Below are 25,192 nucleotides of genomic sequence, written 5' to 3'. Positions count from 1 at the left end.
TCAAGAGTCAGATGCTTAACTAACTGAGCCACCCAGGCCCCCTTCATTGACTGTATTCCTTATGCTCTGCTTTTTATTCTTGTGACTAACTCATTCCACAACTGGAGGCCTGTATCTCCTACCCCTCTTCACCCATTTTGCCCAACCCCTCACCCCCTCTCCTCTGGCAACCATCAGTTCTCTGTATTTATAGTTCTGATTCTGCTTTTCATTTGTTTATTCATTTTCGTTTAGATTCCGTTTATGAGTGGAATCATATGGTATTTGTCTTTCTCAATCTGACTTATTTCACTTAGCATAATACCCTCTAGGTCCATCCATGTTGTCTCGAATGGCATGGTCTCAGCCTTTTTTTTGTGGCTGTGTAATATTCCATTGTATAGGTAAACCACATTTTCCTTATCCATTCATCTGTTGATGGACACTTAGGTTGCTTCCATGTCTTGGTTATTGTAAGTAGTGCTGCAATAGACATAAGGGTTTGCCTGGTTGAGATCTACTCCTGTTCTTATAACAGGCAAACTACCATATACTTTCCCCTCTTTCACTGGCTTTGGGAAAATTTAGAGTGACCTTTCAATATATAAGCTTCAAGGGCTAATAGTGTTAGCCACAGAGGCAATGTACCCAGTTACAGAATTTTAAACTCATCCTGTTTATTATAAAACTTAAAACACCTTCTCCAGGCAAGATCCCAAATAATTGCATCCTGTTCCGTAATTCTCCTTTATCCGCTATAGTCAAATGTAATCTATCAGCTTGTGCTGAAAATGGAATCCATCCCCATTTGGTCACGGTTGAGGGACAGTGAGGAAATCTTGTGCCTGTTTAATGTGTACAGTGTCTCTTATCAATGTCCACCTTGGACTTTGAGGTCAAATCCAGGTCTGAGGAAGCAAAAGGTTCATATCCAACCTTGTTGTCTTTCCTTCGGTAGTACATGCGTGTCAGCACAGTCAGTAGAAAAGTCTCCAGTACGAGGAGGTGGCAATTCATCACTGCAGCATGGAGTGAAATATAAGTTATGCCAAATCGTAGAGGTGGTACCCCACTAGCAGCCCTGGCATATGAGTTCAACACTTTCCCCAGTTTGTCCTCAAGCCAAGTCTAAAGATATTAAGTTGTCATAGGTAACATAGCAGATTAATGGTAGAGCCAAAACCAGAACTTGACTCTACCTTCTGCAAACTGAGGCTAGAATTAAACCCCATTTCTTTTGTGTGTTTTATTATCATGACCTTCCTTCTTTTTTTTTTCCTGAGAGAGATCGAGCAGTGGGGAGGGGCAGAGAGAGAGAGAGAGAGAGAGAGAATCCCAAGCAGATTCCATGCTTAGCATGGAGCCTGATGTGGGGCTCGATCCCACAACCCTGAGATCATGACCTGAGCGGACATCAAGAGTCGGATGCGCTTAACCAACTGAGCCATGCAGGCGCCCCTATCAGCATGACCTTCTGCTTTCAAACCACACCCATTCCTCTCCCAGAAGCTGAGGATTGAACCTGTGGCTTCCTGGGTTGGCCATCAGGGCTGGCCCCAAGCTGTAGGATTGCAGCTCTCCTCTATGTGGTCAGAGAAGTCACCATCTCCTTAAAACCCTACTAGGATTTCTCAGGTGATCCCTTTCTGAGTATTCTGACCAGAAGCCAGGCTGGCCCAACCTCTCTTCCAAGGTCCTCTCTTCCCTGACCCTCCTTTATCACCCATTCTGTGATGAGAGAGGAACTCTCTGTGCTCACCTTGAGACCTGATTTTAGAGGAAAAAGGAGGTGAACAAGCAATCTGCCCGCTGTTGGCCAAGATTGAGAAGATGGATGGCTGCAGGGCAGTCAGGATGAGGAGTACCTGCAGAACAGAAGAGAAGCAAGGGCAGGGGGGCATTGAGGCCAATGGGCCCACTGCTGTGCTTGGCCTTCCACAGTGCATTCAGCTGACCTTTCGATCTGTGCACTTACAGAGGGCTAAAACTCACTTAAGTAAAGTTTTGTGGAGTTTTAATCTTTAGGCAAATTACAATCTTGTCTTCTACCCAATATTTTACGATTATTTGTGACAAGAAACAAGAACGATTTGGGGGTCCATGTTTATTTCCCTATCTCAGCCATGGCTACCAGTGAGCACTCAATGGATGAACAAGGTGGATGGTTAGAGAAGACTATTTCCATCTGGCTCAAGGACCTGAGATGCCCTGCTCTTAGAAAGGGGCAACTGGCCATGAAGGAAGGCACCCTTGAAAAATCTCTACCATGCCAGGGGGTGGGCAGAAGGGGGAAAAGGGGAATTAATGTTCAATAGGTACAGAGTTTCTGTGTGGAAGGTGAAAAAATTCTGGAAATGGATGGTGGTGATGATTGTACAACAATGTGAATGCACTTACTGCCACTGAACTGTACACTTAAAAATAAATTGGTAAATTTTATGTATATTTTGATACAACAAGAAAAAAAAAGAAGAAAAAAAAATCTCTGTCCAGAGGCTCCAGCAACACCATGTGTCTTAGTACTTGTCCTCTCTGAGCGCACTTTTCTGAAGTGTCAGCCTCTTCAAGGCAGGCCCAGCATGTCCGGGTGTCTCCATGATAGTCCCGGGCAGGCTCGGCAGTCACAGCATTTTTAGCCTGTGGCAAGACCCTAAGTACTTCTGGGGCCCAGATCCTTTTTGCCCTTTCAGTCCCTGACTCAATTCAGGCTCTTCTGGCCTCTCTCTTCTTCAATTCTACCAACTATATGCCCAGAAATCCACATTTTGGAGGCATCTGCTTAGTTCAAATGAGAATTTATGTGAAAGCACACTATTAACTATAAAGCAGTCATGAAGCTGTGGGAATAGGAGAAGGGCCTAGCTAGGAGACAGAAAGAGTGGAGAGAGAAGGAAAACAAGATTGGATTAGAAATCATTGCATTTGGTGGAAGTCCTCTGGGCTTTAGAGAATGGAAAGTGTCAAAGTGAAAAATGTGCCTTGCAGAGAACTTTCAGAAGAGGTGTGCAGGCAGCCTGATGAGAAGAAGGAATGTGGATTTGAGAGTCAGATCTAGGTTTAAATTCTAGCCCCATACCTACGTGCCTTTGAGCAAGCCCGATGACGTCTCTGGGCCTCATTTGTACAATAGAAATAATAATGACTCCTAAGATTATTGTGAAAATTTAGATGTAAGGTATGAAAAATCCCTAGCATGTGGTCAAGGTAGTTCATAACTATAATAATGCTGATGCTCCTGGTGGTGATGAATTACAGAGCTTTAGAAAGTGTTGGGTAGAAAAGAAAAGAAAAAAGCAAAAGGTAGAAGAATTTAAGGTTGATAATACACATTTTAGGAGTTGAACTGGGTCCCCTAAAATGATATGTTAAAGTCCTAACCCCCAGTAGTTCAGAATGTGATCTTATTTGGAAACAGCATCATTGTTTTGATTAACTAATTAGGTGTCATGAGTTAAGATGACATCGTGCTGGAGGAGAGTGGATCCTTATTCCCATATACTGTTGTCCTTATAAGAAGAGGAAAAGAGACACAAGACACACAATACATGCCATGTCATGATGGAGGCAAAATCCGTGATGCAACTGCCAGCCGGGGAGTGCTGGTCAACCACCAGAAGTTAGGAAGAGGCAAGGAAGAATCCTCCCCTATAGGTTTCAGGGGAAGCATGACCTGGTAGACACCTTGATTTTGAACTTCTAGCCTCCAGAACTGTGAGAAAATAAATTTCTGTTGTTTTAAGCCACCCAGTTTGTGATCCTTTGTGAGGGCAGCACTAGAAGCTATTACAGCACAGAAAAGCAAAAGCTGGGAAGGGGCAGGAATCATTTTTTAAAGCTCACAGGAAACCTAGGCTTAAGAAGATTCCCAGACCCACTTTTGGTCTTTATTAGTCTCATCTCCTAACCCCAGTTACTGGTAGCTCTAATATCAACCATCTTTTCTCTCCCAGGGTAGAGTTACCTGAAAGAGGGCAAATTTGGCTCCTATATTCTGCTCGCCTAGGTGTATCTTGGCTTGACGGAAAATGATGCCCAGGGTCCAGAGAGCCAACAGGGTGGACACACCGAGGAGAGTGTTGATCCACAGAGCTGTGCTCTCCTCAGAAATCTGGTGGCAGATCAGAAAGTAGTCAGTGAGGGAGGCGAGCTGTTTCTCCTCCTTTTATTTCTCTTCTTCTATGGTGGGAAAGGTAATAAAAAAGCCCCAAAGCTTTGGCCTATTCCACTCTCCTCTTCCCACCAGGGTCTCCAAGCCTCTACTTTTCCACGGCTACACTGTTGCTGGGGCTACCCTGTCTGTGGGGCCCTGTTGCAGGGGATGTTGGCTCCAGCTCTTCCTTCTAGAGCTCAGAGGTACTAAATGAGTCTTGGACTTTGCTGCCCCTTACTCCTGGCTTACGTCTGCTGGGTCATAGATGCCATCTGGGATGAGAAACAGGCCCACCAGGCTCAGTGTTATCTTGAAGAAGGCATACTGGAATGGGCCCAACATCAGCAGCTGAAGCTTCTTCCTGAAGGAAGAAGAGGGTTAGGAACATGAACCCCCAGACTGCCTACTTCAAGAACATCTTCCAGCTCCCTCACTGGGCTCCTGAGCTGAAGCTCAGCTGCCATAACAGACACCAAAATGGCTCGATGACTGGGGATATAGGAAGAAGCCGGAATGTTGAGAGCATTGGAAACCCTCTTCTTGTCTCCCACTCACCCCCAGACCAGAATGCTGCCTTTGGGCGAGAACAATGTTGACCCCAACCTCATTAACCAAAATGGACACAAGGGACAAGTAAGTAGCCCAAAGTCCACTTTGCTCCATGTGGCTAAAGTTTGTAGGCAGCAGTGAACTTAAGTGATGGCAATCGGAGTTCTTCCTCTGCTCTCCTCACCCCTGAGTGGGTGCCCAATGTGTGGGCGGTGGCCGTGGGATGCCCACCCTTTCATCATTGGCTTTGTTCCATGCCGGCCTGATTCCAAGAGACTTGAAGCAAGGCTGAGAGAGCCAGAGAGGCTCTTGGGAGAGTGCAGGAAGAGGCTAACCTGTTCCTCGAGGGAGCCTCTCCCTCCCACCTTACCTGGTGAGCATGAATGGGGGGCAGCAGGGGCAGCAGCAGCAGCAGGGGCCTGTGTGGACCATCATCGGAGTGTCTTTCAGTGTCCTCACTACTGCCTCCTTCCCACCAAAGCCTTCCACCATGACCCTCATCAGCAGGTAAAAGCATACTGCATAAAACCTGGAGTGGGAGCAGAGGTGGGCCTCACAGAGGGGGAGGTGGCAGCCAGCTGAGGGGATACCAGACTCAAAGGGTGCAACAGAGGTGGGGCTCCCTGAGGGGGTCATAGTAGGGACCAGTCATTCAGAATGTGTGACCCAGCAAGACGGAGACAGGATAGGGTCCAGGGGCTGAGGACGAGAGGAATTGGGGCCTATAGGAACAAAATGGTTGACTGAGGACGAACAGAACCAGAAGTTCAAGAGACCTGATTAGCACAAGTTGAAAGGGGACTAGATTCATGATCAATTAGTTTGCAGGGATTTTTGGAAGGGATATGGGATAAAAGAAGATGTGGACTCTGGAGTCCTGGGTGAGTGGAGAGCAAAAGGGTACCCAGCTCAGAGCTGGGGGTGGGGCAGGACACTCACGAGGTTATGGCCATTTCCACGAGCATGAGGGAACGAGGGATCCAGAGCCCAAAACAGCAGAACACAGACACGACCTACTTGGAGAGAAGCAAGAAGCTGGTTCCAGCGAGAAGGGAGTCTTTTAGGGTTAGCGTTAGGGTTAGGGTTAGGGTTAGGGTTAGGGTTAGGGGTTAGGGTTAGGGTTAGGGTTAGGGTTAGGGGTTAGGGTTAGGGTTGTGCTCCAACTCTGGCAAACTTTTTTGGCAAGGCCTCAAGGAAGCAAAACCTTAATAATTGGAGTATCATTACTTTAAGTGGTTGGCTGCAAAAATTCCTAATTTTTTAAAAATCAACTAATTTTAAAGTTTTTTTTTTAAATTCAGTGGTCAATTCCTTCCATATCTAGTGTTGGAGACAGCAGGTCCCCTTAAGTCTCGTGCTGTTTTCCTATATCCCTGTAGTAGTGTTGGTAAGTTCATCCTTAGGAGGAACTGGGTCAAGATCCAACCTTTCCTTTTCAACGTCATATGTTACTAGAGCATCTCTGATGATTTGAGATGGCCCAAGCAGGTGTCCTCCGCTAGAAAAGGACCTTAAGGGCTCCATTCTCCACCCCAGACACACACACAGACCGCACAAGGAATTTGAAGTCCAGTCTTATGGCTGGGAGCAAGCCAGAAACCTATATAATGTTTGTCAGAGTTAGTTAAAAAGGTCTACAATGTAAGGGTAGAGGTGAATATGTCCCCATGGAAAAAAAAATTCTTTCCCTCTTTCCCCTCTGAGGAACCACTGCTTTCCTATATAGGAAGGAAGCTTGCTTTTAACAGTAATACTGTGGCAGGAAGTAATGAGTGGGGCTGCTAGTGGGCTGAGCAGTTTCTGCAGCTGTGTTTGGCTCTAAGAATTCAAACTCCCTGTCCCACTGCCTATTAGCCTTCCAAGCATGGGGTCCCGACTGCAAATGGAAATCCCATTACAGCCCCCCAGGCAGCCCTTTGCTGACTTCAGTTGCTGAGTTTAGAGGAATTCTCAAAATGGTTCCTGTCTCTTGTTTAGTCCCTCCCAAATGGCAGCTACAAGGCCCTTACCGTGGGTGCAGAGCTGCTCCAGAGCAGGGTCCTCCTCTTGATGGGGCACCGGGTGTTCTTGTACAGGTAGACAGCATCCTCCAGGAAGATGATGACCGAGCCCAGGGCAAACAAGGTCATAATGACTGTAAGGGCAATTTCCGTAGGGCCCAGTGCTAAAGTGGAAAGAGAGGCAGACTCCCCTGAGCTAAAGTCTAGGACCGAGGGGCAGAAGATGTGGGCTTCTTCATTTGGATCTAAATTGCTTTACCATATCTAGAATTATCTGGTCTAGGCTCCCACCTATGCAGAAGAATGGCATTTTCTTAGAATATCCAACATGTGGCTAAATGTGGTCATTCTTCTGCATAGAGGAAAGACTAGACCAAATAATTCTAGGAATGGTAAGGCTTACCTCAACCAGGATATAGACACCAAACAAGTTTTTACTTAATTAGCAAAAATTTTGAATTAGGAGGTTGGCTGTGCCTAGTCAACTTTATTACTTTCCAGTGAAAGGTGTCATGCTAGCAGACATGGACCAATTAACATTATAATTAAAGCAGAATGTAATTAATGGTATACTTTAGGGCTGTTTAAATTTGATTTCAAAAATTATGTCATGAAACTGGGACATTGGGAAGGGATTTTTTTTAAAGATTTTATTTATTTATTTGACACAGAGAGAGAGAGAGAGAGCACAAGCAGGTGGAGCGGCAGGCAGAGGGAGAGGGAGAAGCAGGCTCCCTGAGGAGCAGGGAACCCCATGCAGGGCTCGAGCCCAGGACCCTGGGATCATGACCTGAGCCGAAGGCAGTTGCTTAACCAACGGAGCCACCCAGCCGCCCCAGGAAGGGATTTTAACAAAAGAGAAATGGATACACATAAAGACTCCAAAGACATTTGATTCATGTTGGCCTCATAATTAGTCTTAAATTAAATGTGGTTCAGTAGCTTTCTTTAGTGTTTATTGCAATCATTTGAGTAGTTGTTAAAAACTAGCTGTCCAGGTCCTACCCTCAGAGACGCTCCTTCAAAATCTTTGTGAAGAATGTGTAATATTTTTAAAAAACTTATTAGCACTCAATTAAAAAAACAAAAAAATTATTAACACACCCACACATATATGGTCATCTGATTTATCACAAAGACTCCACTACAATTTATGGGGAAAAGGATGTTTTATTCAAAAAAGGGTTCTGGGTTAACTGGATATCCTTTGGTGTATAAAAAAGAACATTGAGGGCGCCTGGGTGGCTCAGTTGGTTGGGCGGCTGCCTTTGGCTCAGGTCATGATCCTGGAGTCCCAGGATCGAGTCCTGCATCGGGCTCCCTGCTCGGCAGGGAGTCTGCTTCTCCCTCTGACCCTATCCCCTCTGATGTGCTCTCTCTCTCTCATTCTCTCTCTCAAATAAATAAATAAAATCTTTAAAAATAAAAAATAAAAAAAATAAAGGAGACCATTCAAAAAAAAAAAAAGAACATTGACCCCTCCTTCACATCATCCAAAAACACCTAAATGTGAGAGTTAAAACAATAAAGTTTTTAGAGGAAAACAGAGAAGTATATCTTCATGACTTTGAGGTGGGCAAAGATCTTTTAAAATAGGACACAAAAGCATGACCCATAAATTTAAAAATTGATAAACTGGACTTTCTTAAAATGAAATATTTTCGTTGGTCAAATGAAACCATTAAGAGAGTGAAAAGACAAGCTCAGACTGAGAGAAGATATTTGAAATACAGATATCAAACACAAGACCAGTATCCATCCATATATAAAGAATTCCTATCGGTCAGAAAAAGACAACACGATTTTTAAAAATGAAAAAAAAGGGGGCACCTGGGTGGCTCAGTCGTTAAGCGTCTGCCTTCGGCTCGGGTCATGATCCCGGGGTCCTGGGATTGGCCCCGCATTGGGAATCCCTGCTCCGCGGGAAGCCTGCTTCTCCCTCTCCCACTCCCCCTGCTTGTGCTCCTGCTCTCGCTGTCTCTCTCTGTCAAATCTTTTAAAATCTTTTTTAAAAAATGAAAAAAAAAAACCTAACCAGTTACTTTACAGAAGAAGATAACGTAAATGTTTATGAAGCATAAAAGGTGCTAAATATCAACAGTCATCAGGGCAACACAGATGTGAGATGCCATTACATACCCACCAAAAGGGCTAAAATTAAAAGGACTGATGATTCCAAGTGCTGATGAGGATAAGGAGAAAATGGAATTCATTTATTCAGCTGGGAGGGGCACAACCATTTTGGAAAACAGTTTGGTAGTATGTATTAAAGCTTAACATGCACCTATCCTATGACACAGAAATTCCACTCCTGCATACATATTCAATAGAAATGAGTGCTTATAAACACTGAAAATATGCTCAGAGCAGCATTATTCATAATGGCCCAAACTGGAAACAGCTCATATGTATTCAACAAGAATACAGATAAATACAGTTGACTCTTGAACAACCCAGGAGTTAGGGGCTCCCACCCCTGCACAGTTCAAAATCTGTGTATAATTTTTGACTCCCTCCAAACTTAACTACTAATAGCCTATGGTTGACTGGAAGCCTTACTGATAACATACTTAGTTGATTAACACATGTTTTATATGTTATATGTATTATGTTTTGTATTCTTACAATAAGGTACACTAGAGAAAAGAAAATGTTATTAAGAAAATCATAAAGGGGCACCTGGCCGGCTCAGTCGGTGGAGCGACTTATGATCTTGGGGTTGTAAGTTCAAGCCCCACATTGGGTGTAGAGATTATTTAAAAATAAAATCTTTATGAAAAAAGGGAAAATCTTAAGAGAAAATATATTTATAGTACTGTACATACATTTATTTAAAAAAATCCCCGTATAGGTGGACCTGCACAGTTCAAACCCATGTTGTTTATTTTTTTTAAGATTTTTTATTTTATTTATTTAACAAAGAGAGAGCACAAGTGGGGGAGCAGCAGAGGGAGAGGGAAAAGCAGGCTCCCAGCTGAGCAGGGAGTCCGACGTCAAGCTCGATCCCAGGTGCCCCAAACCCATGTTATTTATTTATTTATTTATTTATTTATTTAAGATTTTATTTATTTATTTGAGAGAGAGAGAATGAGAGATAGAGAGCACGAGAGGGAAGAGGGTCAGAGGGAGAAGCAGACTCCCTGCCGAGCAGGGAGCCCGATGCGGGACTCGATCCCGGGACTCCAGGATCATGACCTGAGCCGAAGGCAGTCGCTTAACCAACTGAGCCACCCAGGCGCCCCCAAACCCATGTTATTTAAAGGTCGACTGTAAATTGTGCTTTTTCCCACAATAGAATATACACAGCAATAAAAAAGAATAAACTACTGATATATGCAACAAAACAGATTAATCTTAAAAACATAATGATGAGTGAAGGAAGCCAGATACAAGAGTATATATATATATACCATTTGATTTTGTTTATATAAATTGAAGAATAGGGAAAAATGATCTATAGAGGTGGTAAAGGTTAAAATAGTGCTCTCAGGAGGCATAGTAACTGGGGAGGGTGTACAAGAGACCCTACTTGTTGCTGGAAATCCTCTATTTTTTGATCTAGGTGGTGGTTTCACAGATGTACACACAGGCAAAAATGCATCACAATATACACTTGAGATCATTACCCTTTACTGTATATAATTTATACTTAAAAAAATGTCTCATGTCAACAAAGAAGATTGCAAAATTAGCCCAGTAAAATTATAACCATGTTTGGGAAGAGAAAGGTAGAAAAGAGTTGAAGAGTGGGACACGAATATCTCTCTTTATCTTACAAAGTGCAAAGTCAGGAAGTACTGCCTGTGGTTGGCACAATAAAAAATTATCTAAAGGGATAATAAATCTATAAAGATAACCAACTAAAAATATTGACATAATTGTAGGGAGAACGGAAGAAGGTCAGGGCTGAGAAAGAGTGCACACGAGTCGGGGGGAGGGGCAGAGAGAGAGAAGAATCCCAAGCAGAATCCCCGCCCCCCCACCTCCACTGAGTGTGGACCCCCCCAACCCCCCCCCTGCCAGGGCTCAGTCTCACAACCCTGAGATCACAACCCCAAGATCATGACCTGACCCGAAATCAAGAGTCCCATGCTCAATCAGCTGAGCCATGCAGCTGTCCCAATTCAGTAGATTTCTCAAAACCAGTGTCGGTTGTGGGAAGGCAGAGTCACTGCTAGAGGCTCTCTTGGCAGGATTTGCCCACCCCTGCTTGACCCTTGTCCTCACAGGCTCAGGGAAAGCTGAGAGTGAAAAGAGCCCTTTCAAAAGCCAATCAAGGCCAGAGACGTTCCCAGTCTTCACTGTCTTGACTGCTCGCTCCTCTTTGAAAATCTGCCCCACCTTGACTCCCAGAACCACAGTCCCCCTCATGGCCTCTGACCCTAAGTTTCTGGCACTCATCCCCTCCCACGCCCTGTGTTCCCCATCTCAAACATTGCAGCTCCGGTCTTCTCTTTATTGAGATCTAGGATTTCCCTACCACTCCTTCAGCCTCGCAATAACCATGCAAGCTGGGCCGCCTCCAGAACTTGGTGGTGCTTGGTTTCTGCCCATTTAGCGTTTTTCCCTGAGCTCCCAGTGGCTGGCTTCTCCTCACTGAGTTCTCAGTTCAATGCCCCTCCTCAGCCAGCCTTCCCTGAGTGCCCTTGTGATGCTGCCCCCCCATCTGCCTCCCACAGTGAGGCTATTTACATATTTATTTACTTGCCTATTTTCTGCTGCCTCCCCCCCACCACCACCACCTTTGTAAACTCCTGGAAGGCAGAGACTTTGTCAAGCTTTGTTTGTTCTCTGTTCCATCTCCAAATGCATGGAACAGTAACTGTGGCTATTTGTTGAATGAAAGAAATAACTCCATGAGAATTCCTATTGTCATCTCCATTTTATAGGCTTTTCCAGGAAACTCGGCTTAGAGAGTTAAGCACTTGTCCATGGTCACACAGCCTGGAAGTTATGGGGCTGGGATTAAAACCCAGGGTTTTCTGGCTGAGCCCATACTCTTAACCATTTCGCACACTGACTCTTGGTGTGTGTTCTCATAGCTATGGGAGCGAATGTGGAGTGATATAAACAATGAAACCCAACCCTAAAAAGTTGTTTAAGTTTATGAAGTTGGGTGGGGGCATATGTGACTGTTCAGCACAGACGTGATTTTGCAGTCTCTTGTAACTTCTGGCTTTGGCACTCTATATTCTCTCTCCTACTTGTAGTATCTATACGCTCTTGTATCCACTGCCACAGCACAAAAGCTGAGAAAGAGAGAAGTTTCTTAGCATTCATAGCCTGACACTACTGCTCTCCATAAAACTCGTTTATCTTCTTTGAAGATTGTCCCCTACCTTATTTTTCTGCATCTTAATAGATATTATGGGACAAAAGTGTTCTATGGCCAGAGGATTTTTGGAAATGCCTTAAACAAAGTTAAACCTGTTGCTTCCCATACTCAAGTTTTTAATCTGATTTACACTGTAATTTCCTAGTGAAGGTTATAGAATATAGCTTTTACAAAACTTATTTTTCTGTAGATTCTGTGTTCATGAGGCACTACTTAAGATTAGTATTCCGAGAAACACGCTTTGGGAAATGCTTGTCTAACTGATCATTTTGAATTCACTTACACCTTTAGCAACTAGCAAATTTCCCACTGTGTCCACAATAGTGAAAATAACTTTTCTTAAATAATGAAAATAATATTAGAGCATTAAAATTTTGAAAGAGTATCTCCCATAATTCTAGTTAGTTCCCAACCAAAAGTTATTTTAGTTTTTGCATGTTTGTCTTCATGGGAGTTAAGAGCATAGGCTCTGGAGTCAGAGACAACTGAGTTCAAAGTAAAATCCCACCTACTGCTTGCTCTTGACCTTGGACAGGTTATTCATCCTCTCATTAACCTCTTAGCACAGCACCTGGCATGTAGTATTTGTTCAATAAAAAGTAGCTTTAAAAAACACCCTGGTTAAAGTTCATACCTATTGTATTACTGCAATTATACTGTAAGATTGCATACATTTTTGACTAGCATTTTACCACAGCCATCAAAAATGATTTTTATAATTATTTTTTAAATTACAAAAATTTCAAAATTAAAGAGAATAATAGAGCAAAAAGGAATATATATACCCATAACCCATTTTAAAGAGTGTTACAATATTGCCAATTTTGCTTCAAAAATTATTTTTAGAAACATAAAACATTACAGATGTATTTCAGGGCCCTTGTACATGCCTCCTGGATCATTTTCCCTTCCCTACCTCACCTCCCAGAGCTAACTACTGTTCTGAAGTTGGTGTATATCTTTTTCACTTATGTTTTAATTTTTCACAATATAGGTACATACTCCACATACTATATTGCTTTGCGTTTTACAAAATCTACATAAGTGGAGGCACCTAGGTGGCTCCGTCGGTTAACCGGTTAAGCGTCTGCCTTAGGTTCAGGTCATGATCCTGGGGTGGAGCCTGAGGGCCCCCCTCTGACTTCTTGCTCTGCGAGGAGCCTGCTTCTCCCTCTGCCCCTCCCCCACTTGGGCTTGCTCGCGCTCTCTCTCTCTCACTCTACTCTCTCTGTCTCTCAAATAAATAAAATCTTTTAAAAAAAAAACTACACAAATGGCATCATTCTGCAAAATGCTTTTCCCACCCAACATTGTTTTCATGATATTATTTTCATTACGACAAACAAATGCTTCCATAAATATTCTTGGCCGGGTCTGCTAAGCACATATGGGAGAGTTCTTTTATGCGGACACTTAAAATCAGAATTTCTGGGCTGGAGGAGATGAGAATCTGTCGTGCTGCAGCGAGCTGATCACTCTCCACAGTGGCTTTCCCAGTTAGGCTCCCACCGGTGGTCCACGAGCCCTCTCTGTCACCTCAGATTCACTGTAGGGAAATGTCATTGTTTCATTCACGGCTCCCTAATTCCTGAGTAGAGTATCTTTTTGTCCATTTATTGGTCATTTGGGTTTCTTCTGCTTGAACTGTCTGTTCACATATTTTACACACTTTGTATTGGGTAATTTCTCTTGTACTGACTTCTTATCCTTTGTTAGTTAGGCTTGAAAATATCTTCTCCCAGTCAGGGTGTGGCATTTAACGTTGTTGATAGTGTCTTTAGTTGTATAAAAGTTTGCTTATGGAGTCTATCTTCCTCATTTGTGCTTTCTTGTGTTTTATTTAAGAAATTATTCTCCACTCCCAATCATAAAGATATCTTTCTATATTGTCTTTTGTAAAAATGTGTGCATTTTGCATTTAGGTATTTAAGCTGGCTGCATTAAAGCTACGTTGGAGCGATTTTCACACGGATTTTTTTGTCCCAGGGACAAATACATTGTCCAGACCACTTCTTGAGGAGTCCGTTCTGCCCACTGGTGTGTGTGGCATCCCTTCACAGAGCGCGTGCCCAAGCGGGCTCTATTTCTGGGCGCCCTGTTCGGTTCTGTGTTTCTACTCGTTAGGCCCCTTGCACTTACTACTCATTGCTTGGTCTTATTATAAGTCGTAATCCCTGGTAGGGCAGGTACCCTCCATACACATTTTCAAAATTGTCTTGGCTTTTCCTGGCCCTTCACACTTTCACAGAGATGTTTGGATCAGTCCATTTAAAAATTCCTGTAGGGACTGTCATTGCAATCATATCACCGGCATTTCAAAAACATGTTTAGTAGTTCTCCCCGAAGACCTCCTCTTTAAATGGCAGCCAACTTAAGGAGCAACAGTTTACAGACGGAGGAGGAAGGGTTTTGCCATATCCTGAGGGCAAAGCCTCTTCCGGGCTTTCCGGTTTCTGGGGGTCTGCCCTCACCCTGTGCCCTGTTCCCCAGGGTGGTGGTTGCGGGCTCTTTTGCCTTCACTTACCCCGTCTAGCTATTTGCCATATCCTGAGGGCAAAGCCTCTTCCGGGCTTTCCGGTTTCTGGGGGTCTGCCCTCACCCTGTGCCCTGTTCCCCAGGGTGGTGGTTGCGGGCTCTTTTGCCTTCACCTACCCCGTCTAGCTATTTACCAGGTAGCCCACTCTTTCTTCGACTTGCCTCTGTTCTCCAACCTCCCCTGTCTTTCCCTGACACCATTCTAGCTCAGACTCTTGATCCTCATGCTGGGCTGGGGCGATAACCTCCAATGCCTAGCCCTGCTTCTCAAGGCTCTTCTTCCCCGAAGTCCATCCTGTTTACTGATTAATGATTTTGCACTGTCCAGCCCCTCCCAAACTCAGCGCCCTCACTGGCTCCTTCTGTCTGCAGGATAAAGTACAACTCCTCTGCCTGACAGTCATCAGGCCCCACCTCACCTGCCCAGCCCTCTCGGTTGTCCCCTGCTTCTCCACCAGCAACCTGGAATCCTGCCCGATTAAGCTCCTCAGCGTCCAGGGAACCTGCCTGCCCCTTCTGTCTGCATCCCCACCCCAGCAGCGCCCACTGCCTGCTCTCCACTCTCTGACATTCCCCCTGGGAACAAGGCAGTGCGCTGGACTACCAGACCCAGAATGGTCTCCCTACTTTGAAGATCCTTGGTGCTTCTATTTGCACATTCTGTCGTAAAGCAATGTGAGATTGATTTTTACTGTGTAAGGCAGGGTTTCTCAATCTCAGCACTGTCAACACTTTGGCCAAGGTAACTCCTTGTCATGGGGGACTTTCCTTTGTATTCAGGGCAGCATCCCTGGCATCTCCACTAGATGCCAGTGGCACCCTCTTCTTGTGGCCACTGAAGGTCTCTACTCATTGCCAGAATTTCCTTGGGGGACAAAATTGCCTCTGGTTGGCAACTGCTAGTGTAAGGGAACACTTGTACCACAGCTGCACTCTGAACGAGAGGTTCCTCGAGCTGCACGTAGCAGCTAGCTCCTGGCACGGACCCCAGAGTAGCTGCAAAGCCTCTCTGGACTCTCTGGCAGTTGTCATTCGCTCTGCAACCAGGCTGAACGTTGTCCAACGTGCACATGCCTATATTGTCTCCTGATCCACACTGACTACATCCTGTTGGTCAGAGAGTCTACTCGATGAAGTGTCAGTATCAGGAAGGAGCATGGGAAAAAACATTAAAGATACCATAGAGGGGGTGCCTGGGTGGCTTAGTCGGTTAAACGTCTGCCTTGGGCTCAGGTTGTGACCCTGGGGTCCTGGGATTGAGCCCCACATCGGGCTCCCTGCTCAGTGGGGAGGCTGCTTCTCCCTCTCCCTCTGCCCCTCCCCCCACGCTCATGCTCTCTCTCTCAAATGAATAAATAAAATCTTTAAAAAAAAATACCACAGAGTGGCGTCTGGGTAGCTCAGTCATTAAGCACCTGCCTTCGGCTCGGGTCATGTTCCCAGGGTCCTGGGATCGAGCCCCACGTTGGTCTCTCTGCTCAGCGGGAAGCCTGCTTCTCCCTCTCCCTCTCCCACTCCCCCTGCTTGTGTTCCCTCTCTCGCTGTCTTTCTCTCTCTCTCTGTCAAAATAAATAAATAAAATCTTAAAAAAAAGAAACATAACTTTATAAAAAAAAATACCGTAGAGACACAGACTCCTCTTCATCAATATCTAAGAGGTGGTTAATCATGCCATAAGAAAACAAAATAAAATACAGGTAGGAGCCGCATTTGCTAGAACAACGCTAGGATCATTTGGTTGTCATATAGGCGGCCAGGGAATAAACTGAGTGCCATTTTCTGCTCTGCACTTTCAAAAGCAATTCAATATAAGATCTGATTGGCCAACATTGTCAGAATACTTCTACAGGTTTGCCTATGTTTTAATGACCACCCCTCTAGAATGATGTACACCCTTTCCCAAAGAGGCTATTATGCAGGCCCCAAGGAGGATTCTTTGGGGCTTGGATCATACGGGCATCATCTTGAGTCCCTGGATGGCTCTAGGGTTTGAACAATGCTCCAGGCCAGTGTTCCCAACTTGCATGAGCTTTGAGGCTGGGATCTGTGGGAGGTCCAGCATGCAGCTTTGTCTCCCTGGCTAGCCTGCCATGCCCCTCATCTGGCCTCTTGGTTCCTTGAGGAGTTGCTCTTGTCCAAGGTCTTCACCATGATAGACACTCTCCAGGCTGGCCAGCTCAGGACCACCTCTTGTTAGCTGTCCTGGCCTCCTGCTGGGATGCTCATTTCTCCTTCCAGTTCCCTGGGGAGGGCCCCGACTCACCTCTCAGAAGCTGGGCTGCAGTGGGAGCATGAGAGAAGCAGGCAGAGGGGATGTTGTAATTGGTTTTCAGTAACTCCAGAACATCTGCTGTGTACCTGTAGAGACACCAGCCTATGTTCAGAACTTGCAGAATTGGGGAGGCGAGGGGGTGGGTACCAGAAGGAACACCAATTATCTGACATTCCCTCAAACACTCCTGAGTTCAGGGAGCTTGTACATTTCCCCTCGAGGCCCCGATTCTTAGAGGAAATGGCAAATGAGCCCAGACTAGTGTGTAAGACACGCGCCACTTAGGCTATAGGCAGGCTTGGCTTCAGTGCCCAAAGAGTCCACAGTTCTCTCTCTCCACTTCCACTGGGGCAGCAGGCCAGGCACTGACCAGAGAGAAAGAGCAGGGCCTCAGAGAAAGAGTGGGCCCTGAGCACCAGGGATGGGTCCACAGCAGGTTGGGGTTTTGTGCCGGCCCCTCACAGCCACCCCCTCTGAGATTTTTCTCTTCCCAGTTGAGGGGCAAAGCCAAGGCTCTGAAGGATCACACTCTGGCGCCCAGGACCTCAGGGCCAGCCAGACCATTATTCGTCTGCCTCGTTCTGTGTCCTGGGAGCCAAAGGCCCCAGGAGGGAGATATGGCCAGGCCAGTGTGATAGGGAACACCATTGCTCAGCAACTGGCTCTTGGCTCTGGGCCTGCCACTCTCACTCACCTGGGGTCAAGCTTTATCTGAGTCCTGTCTGGCTCCATCGTCTTCTCTCCCTCTCTGGTTTTCCCAGCAAGCACTGAGGGGCAAGGAGGGGCAGGCAGGTGGGGGCCCTGAGGGAGGTGGCTCCCGCTGGTCCTGCTGCCTGCCGGCCCTTGTCAGAGTGAGGACTGCGGCCACGTGTAGGGCCAATGGCAGGATCTTCTCCTCTGCCGCTGTCTTCTCGGGCTTCCTGTGCCCACAGATCCCTAGAGCTTATCTCAGAGTTTACCCCAGAGGAATTTGATCCTCTTGGCTGGCTGAGATCCCTGGCTCCTGACTCCTCCCTCTCCTAGGTGTGGTCCTTCCTCCCTCCCTCCTTCTCACCAATGCCTTTGGCCACCCTTTGCCACCTGCCAGCCCTCATGCTACATACCCTCTAATGAGTCTTCTAGGGTGGGGGTGGAATAAAGTTCTCTATCCTCCCCACAACACTACCAGTCAGCAAACCCCCGTCTCCCAGAACCTGGCTGGAACTTGATCTCTGGCCCCCTGGAGACGGGAGAGTCAAGGCCAGCTCCCTGACTGCGTCGGCACTTTGGTCTGGCGTGCAGAGGGGAGAACAAGCTGCAAAAACCAGAGGCGGCCCACGTGGGTTTCCCCAAATCTCAGCCTTCCTCATCCTGATGATGGGCTTACCCTGCCAAACAGCAGCCAAAGACCCAGCAAAGATGCACGGGTACCTAAGAGGCCGAGTCGCTGAGTGAGATTTCTGAGCATTTTGACAGATTCTGAAAAGCTGTGCCGAATTATATGTTTCTGAACTTTTTATTGATTAGTGATTTCTCTTCTCTCTCCAAGTAGATTTAAAGCCATTTGAGCCCAGGCATAGTACCCCTCGGTTCCTGGCACGGGGCCCAATACATACGGATTGAATGCGCTTTAGAAGTGGTCACATGACTGATAACTAGTGAAAGCTCGGCCACAGCAGCGGCAAATGTTTGTTGAGCATTTCTGGTGCCCCGGGTGCTGTAGGAAATGCAGTACGTTCCTTATCTCGTTGAAACTTTACAACTGCTCTTGGAAGGTAAGTACTGTCTTTATTCCCATTTTACAGAGGAAGAAACTGAGGCTCAGAGAAGTTCTGATGCCAGGTTGGACAGAAAGCCATGAGAGTGTAGAGTGAAGGAAAAAGGGACCTAGGCCAGGAGCTCTGTTGACGTTCAGGTAAGAATTCTGAAAGTAAGAAAAGGGCCCAGGAGAGGGGCAAGAGAGTGGATTCTGGGATGGTGAGGAGCTACAATCAGAGGCAGCAGTTACTGGTGGGTACCAAGAGGACTCTCTGCTGCTGTCCCCGTACACCTCAAATGTCTCCCAAGGGTTGAGCATGGTTCTGTCCCTCTGGGTTACCCTCCTCCTAAAGTACAACTCTCAGGACAGGTCAGTGTAGGGGTCCAGGAGTCTCAGGGACCCAGTTCCCTCCTGAGGTGGAGGGGTTGGCAAAAGGAGTACAAGGGCATTGACCCGCAGAGGGTCACTTGCCTTGGCCCCACCCTGACAAAGACACAGGCTGACTCATCTGCCTCAACCATGTGACCGGAATACTCTCTGGGTCATTCATCTCTAGCCTGGTGAGAGGCCTTGAGCTTAACTGTCCCGAGGCCTGAACTTTAGACTTCACCAGAGCAGGTAACAGGGCACTGAAGATGTTCTCTGAAACTTCTCCAGGACAGAACTGAGGGAGGCAGGAAAAGGGGAATGAAGAGCGAGAGGGAGTCAGGAAAGGAAGGCGGCTGGGCTGACACTCTTTCTGTAGCAGGGGCTGGGAGGCCCGGGGGAGACTGGCTGATTCTTAGGTTGGATGACAATGGAGAGAGAAATGACGGGGTGTTGGTGAGAGGGAAGGCTTTAGCTCTGAGGGGGTACACTGCTGCCCCACCCAGAGTCCCTAGGTGGCCATCTTCCAGACAGCGTGACTCACGGATTAGTGGAGGGCAATGATGGCCTGACTCAAGGCCAGCCCATCCCTAGCTAAGGTATGGCCAGAGAAGATGACCTGGACCAGCCAATCAGATTCTTCTCTTGCTAATTTTAGATAGCTTGCTGTCAAACACTGAATTTGGGGCCCAAGAGGAATGAATCATTCTTCATTTCATTGTTTTGGCTTAATTATTCTCACCAAATTATATGATCACATGATAGGACGCCTGTCACTTCAATTTTGACTCTCTCAGTGTAAGGACCATTTCTGAGAAAAAAAACCCAGAAATTTCATCAGTTTTCCTCAAGGGTCCTCAATCATTTGATATTTAAAGGCCATTCTCTCTTTTTTTTTTTAAAAAAAAAAGTCTTATTGAGATTTAAAAAAAAGTCTTATTGAGATAAAATTCACATAACATAAAACACACATTTTTAGTTATGGTAAAGTATGTAATTCAGTGGGTTTTAGTGTATTTGTAATGTTGTGCAACTATCACCATTAATCTAATTGCAGAATATTTCCACCAGTCCAGAAAGAAACCTCCTACTTCCCAATTCTTCCTTCTTCCCATCCCCCTGGCAACCACTCGTCTATTTCCTCTCTCTATTGATTTGGTCTGATTCCGGACACTTACCTAAATAGACACTTATCATATAATACGTGGTGTTTCGTGCCTGACTTTTTTTATTTGGCATGTTTTCAAGGCTTGTCTGTGTTGCAGCATATACCAATACTTTACTCCTTCTTATGGCTGAATAATATTCCATTGTGTGGATATGCTGTATTTTGTTTATCCATTCTTCAGTTATAGACATTTAGGTTGTTTCCATTTTTTGGCTGTTATGAATAAGACTGCTACTTTTCCTGAACTCATTTACTAGCTCCGGTTGTGTGTGTGTGTGTGTGTGTGTGTGTATTCTTTAAGGTTAACTATATATAAAATTGTATCATCTGCAAATGGAGATTTGCAGTGTGGATGCTTTTATTGCCTTTTTTTTTTCTTCCAGTATGTTAAATAAAAGTGGCAAAAGCAAGCATACTTGTCTTGTTCCTGATCTTACAGGGAAAGCTTTCAGTCTTTCACCATGAAGTATGATGTTAGCTGTGCGTTTTTCATAAATACCCTTCATTTGAGACAAGTCCTTTCTATTCCTAGCCTGTGGAGTGTTTTAATCATGGAATAGTGTTAGATTTTGCCAAATGCCTTTTAGCATTAAGACAACCACATATTTTCTTTCCTTCTCTCTATTACTGTGGGGGAGTACACTGGCCGATTTGTATACGTTGAATGGCTCTCGGGTTCCTGGGATAAATCCTAGCTGCTCATGGTGTATAATCTTTTTAATATGCTGCTGGATTCAGTTTGCTAGTATTTTGCTGAGGATTTTTGCCTCTATGTTCATAAAGGATATTGGTCTGTAGGGGGTTTTTTGTGATGTCTTCAGCTGGCTTTGGTATCATGGTAATATTGACATCATAGAATGAATTAGGAAGTGTTCTTTCCTCTTCTATGTCTTGAAAGAGTTTGAGGAGGACTGGAGTTCGTTTTTTCATGTCAGAATTTACCAGTGAAGCTATAGGCCTTTTTTTTCTGAAGAGCCTACTAGGTTGTCAACCTTGTTGATTTTCCTTTCTTCAACTTTTAGCTGTTTTAGACTAGCTTCTGATTGGTTGATGACTTTTTGGGTGATTTAAATGGTATTTCAACATCACTTCTATCAACTTCATAAAATTCTGCTTCTTTTGCAAGATTTCAAATCTCCCTTTGTAATAAATTTTCATTGTACCTGCACTTGGCATTGTTCTGCAGTGCAGTTGAGGAAAAGGAAGATGTGAGTTTGACTGAAAGGTGATGTTTGAGTGGGGCCTTATTTCTTATTCATTAGTTAACATTTTCGTGTTATGTTGTTTTGTTTACTACCTAGCATCATAAACTTAGGGATTCAGATAATGACAACTAAGAATGCAAAAAGCCCCAGATCCTAAAACCACCAACATCAAAATATATGGTGCTAAATTCAATAAATAAATAAAACAAAATGTTTGCAACAGACTCTAGAGTTCAGCATGCAGGATGCTTGTTAGGGAATCATTTTGGAATCAATGCCTGCAAAAGCGAAGGAAAGGAAGCAGGACTGAGCAGAGAAGTCAATTTGTGGTAAAGGGCCCAACAACAGCCTCAGCCAACCCAGAGGTCACATAGGGGCCGGATGGCCCTTCAGAATTGTCCTGCATTAGGGCAAAGTGTCTGGGCCTTTCTACTTCATGTTGATCTCTCCTTGAAGGCAAACTGCTATGGAAGGAGGTGGGACATTGGTGAGGTAATTTTCGTGAGGGGAGGCACTCCCCAAAGCTGAAGCCATCTTCTAGAAACTGGGGGATAAGTTCTTCACTCCTGAGGGGGGTCTGGGAAGCCCCTCACAGTGCCACCCACAGATCTTGGCATATATGAAGAAGTCAGAATCTGCTGGGAGAGTGAAAAGAAAGCTTACTCAAAACTAATGCTGGAATCATTGATGATAATGATGTGAGAAAAAGACACATTAGACTTTTACCTTCTATCTTACCCCTACATTAATTTCAGATTAAAGAATTAAATGGAAAAGAAAACAGGAAATGCAGTTAAGTATTCATCAGATAGAAGGAGAGGGGGAAACTTTGAAGTAAGACAAAGTGGTGCTAAGGAAATGATGAATAGATTTGATTACATAGAAACAACAAAAGTTTTACATTAAAAATTGCACAGAAAAGGGGCGCCAGGGTGACTCAGTCAGTTAAGTGTCCAACTCTTGATTTTGGCTCAGGTCATGATCTCGGGGTCATGAGATCGAGCCCCACATCAGGCTCCACGCTCAGCGTGAAGTCGGCTTGAGATCCTCTCTCTCCCTCTGCCCCTCCCACTGCTCCCACACGCTCGCACGTGCTCTCTCTCAAATAAATAATAAATCTTTTTAAAAATTACACACATTATCAAAAGGCAAACAACAAACTGGAAACATATGTTCAAGAAACACAGTCAAAATTTTTAATATAAAAGAGCTCCTGCAAATCAGAAAGAAAAGCCCAATGCTTCTACCAAAAGCAAAATGGGATATCACTTGACACTTATTAAGATGGATATTATTTAAAAAAAAAAGAAAGAAAAGTGTTAGCAAGGATGTGGAGAAATTAGAACCTTATGCATCATTGGGGAAACTAGTATAGCTGCTGTGCACCTCAAAAAGGAAGGATTCTTTTTTTTTAAGATTTTATTTATTTGACAGAGACACAGCGAGAGAGGGAACACAAGCAGGGGGAGTGGGAGAGGGAGAAGCAGGCTTCCCACTGAGCAGGGAGCCCAATGCGGGGCTCTATCCCAAGACCCTGGGATCATGACCTGAGCAGAAGGCAGACGCTCAACGACTGAGCCACTCAGGTGCCCCCAAAAAGGAAGGATTCTGACACCTGCTACAACATACCAACTTTCAGGGCTGCTAAAGGCCAATGATGAACCTGAGGACATTATGCTGAGTGGAAGAAGCCAGACGTAAAAGGGGAGATACTGTGTGAATCCACTTATATGAGGTCCCTAGAATAGACGGCTTTATAGAGACAGAAAGTAGAAAAGTGGTTACTGGGTGCTGGGGGATGGGGGAAGTGAGGAGTTATTGTTTACTGGGTACAGAGTTTCTTTTTTTTTTTTCAGTGTCTACAATCAATTTTATTTTAATATAATCTAAACACATACCATTTAGAAAATACCAAGAAAAATTTATGTACAAGAGTTGATGCTATGGCATTTGGATAAAGCTGGCAAGTTCTTGCTACTAGCATAGCCCAGGAAACACCACCGAGGAAACCTAATATATTGGAATAGATGTTGTGGCGTTTGGCCCACAATTTGATAGCTCTCAGAGTTAACCTGAAGTTGTCAATGTTTGGTACTAGATGTAAAATTTCATCGGTTACCCTGCAACCGTTAAGACTTCTTATGCATCTTATATCTAAATTCTTAAGCAGACTGTCATCTCGTAAGTCCAAGTCTTCTGGAATAGTCTGCAGTGCTAGTCTTGCAAACAAAATATCAATCTCTATCCCATCAAAACACAGTTTGATAACTGGTACAAATGGCTCTTCAACAGCTCTTAAATCTTTTACTTCTTCCTGTAATTTCAACTTATCATAGAATGAGGTGAAAAAGTCACTTTGATCAACATGTCTTGGTGCAACACACAACGCATCAATATCGGCACCTTTTTTATGTACTCCTAATCTGTAAGATCCAAATGTAAAAATTTTTCCTCCAACATTTTCAATTACGGATTGTGGAAGATTCTTGCTTTCACTGATTTCTCGTATCCACTCTTTTACCAGGTTATTTAATTTCTCCAAAATTAAAATTCTGCGCTGCAGTTCCTCTTCCTCTTCAAAAACCCCAAAGGGCTTCGGAGTCTCAATTAGTTTCTGTGTAAGCAGGCAGTCAGTCTCCTTGGGGGCTGCTAAGCTGAGAGGAGAGGTAATGCCATAATGCTTCTGGGGCGGCTGTGTTTGTTGTGATCCCTGCGTTGTAACTGGAAACGGCACCGTCTCCTGCGCCGGCACCGCCCAGTCACTCCCCCCCCCCCCCCCCCCCCCCCCGCCACCACCGCCGCTGCCGCCCTGGGCATGATCCACTGAGGCGGGAGGGAGGGGGTGGCCTGCCTCAGCCCTGGGTCCAACCCCACTCCCGCACCGCTCCCGCCGCTTTAAGCTCTTCTCCTCCTTCCCCTTCGTCCTAACATCGGGTACAGAGTTTCTGTTTGGGATGACGATAAAAGGCCTGAATGGACGGTGGTGACAGTTGCACAACATGGTGAATTTACTTAATACTGCAGAACTGGACACTAAAAAGTGTTTAAAATGGTAAAATTTATGTTATGTATATTTATCACACAAGAAAAAAGAGAAAAATACCCCCAAACTTCCACATTGAGATGTGAGCAAGCAAAAATGTAAAAGGGCAATTCACAAAACAACTACAAGAAAATGACTTCTAGATGTATAAGAATACTTAATTTTTAAAATTAATTAATTATTTTTTATTTAAATTCAATTAACATATAGTGTAATATTAGTTTCAGAGGTAGAGGTCAGTGATTCATCAGTCTTTTTTTTTTAAGATTTTATTTATTTATTTGACAGTGAGAGAGACAGCGAGAGAGGGAACACAAGCAGGGCGAGTGGGAGAGGGAGAGGGAGAAGCAGGCTTCCTGAGGATAAGGGAGCCCGATGCGGGACTCAATCCCAGAACCCTGGGATCATGACCTGAGCTGAAGGCAGACGCTTAATGACTGAGCCACCCAGGCGCCCCTCATCAGTCTTCTATAACACCCAGTGCTCATTCTATCACATGCCCTCTTAAATGCCCATCACCCGGTTGCCCCATCGCCCACCCCCCTCCCCTCCAGCAACCCTCAGTTTGTTTCCTGTGACTAAGAGTTTCTTATGGTTTGTCTCCCTCTCTGATTTTTTCTTATTTTATTTCTCCCTACCTTCCCCTATGGTCCTGCTTTGTTTCTTAAATTCCTCATATCAGTGAGATCATATGATAATTGTCTTTCTCAGATTGACTTATTTTGCTTAATATAATACCCTCTAGGTCCATCCACGTCATTGCAAATAGCAAGATTTCATTTTTTGTTGGCTGAATAGTATTCCATTGTGTATATATATATATATATATATATATATATATATATATATATA

At 44.8% G+C, this 25,192-nt stretch overlaps 1 protein-coding gene and 1 pseudogene across 1 annotated transcript; both read right to left on the bottom strand.

Moving 5' to 3' along the window:
• Positions 1-828: 828 nt before the first annotated feature.
• SLC51A (solute carrier family 51 member A) lies at positions 829-17,774 on the bottom strand. The gene is made up of 9 exons (XM_025875978.2): positions 17,515-17,774; positions 16,812-16,906; positions 6,688-6,842; positions 5,618-5,691; positions 5,049-5,207; positions 4,379-4,490; positions 3,941-4,087; positions 1,739-1,844; positions 829-998 (listed from the first exon to the last, which is right to left on the bottom strand). Exons 1-9 carry the CDS (start codon positions 17,550-17,552, stop codon positions 829-831), a joined length of 1,056 nt encoding a protein of 351 aa, XP_025731763.1. The 5' UTR covers positions 17,553-17,774.
• Positions 17,775-23,146: 5,372 nt separating this feature from the next.
• LOC112819528 (poly(A) polymerase alpha pseudogene) lies at positions 23,147-24,318 on the bottom strand (annotated as a pseudogene).
• Positions 24,319-25,192: the final 874 nt, after the last annotated feature.

This window comes from Callorhinus ursinus, unplaced genomic scaffold (genome assembly GCF_003265705.2).
Source record: "Callorhinus ursinus isolate GAN/ISIS: 27379988/994484 unplaced genomic scaffold, GSC_fseal_2.0 scaffold1, whole genome shotgun sequence".
Lineage (NCBI taxonomy): Eukaryota > Metazoa > Chordata > Mammalia > Carnivora > Otariidae > Callorhinus > Callorhinus ursinus.
This window is presented reverse-complemented; position numbering and strand designations above follow the sequence as displayed.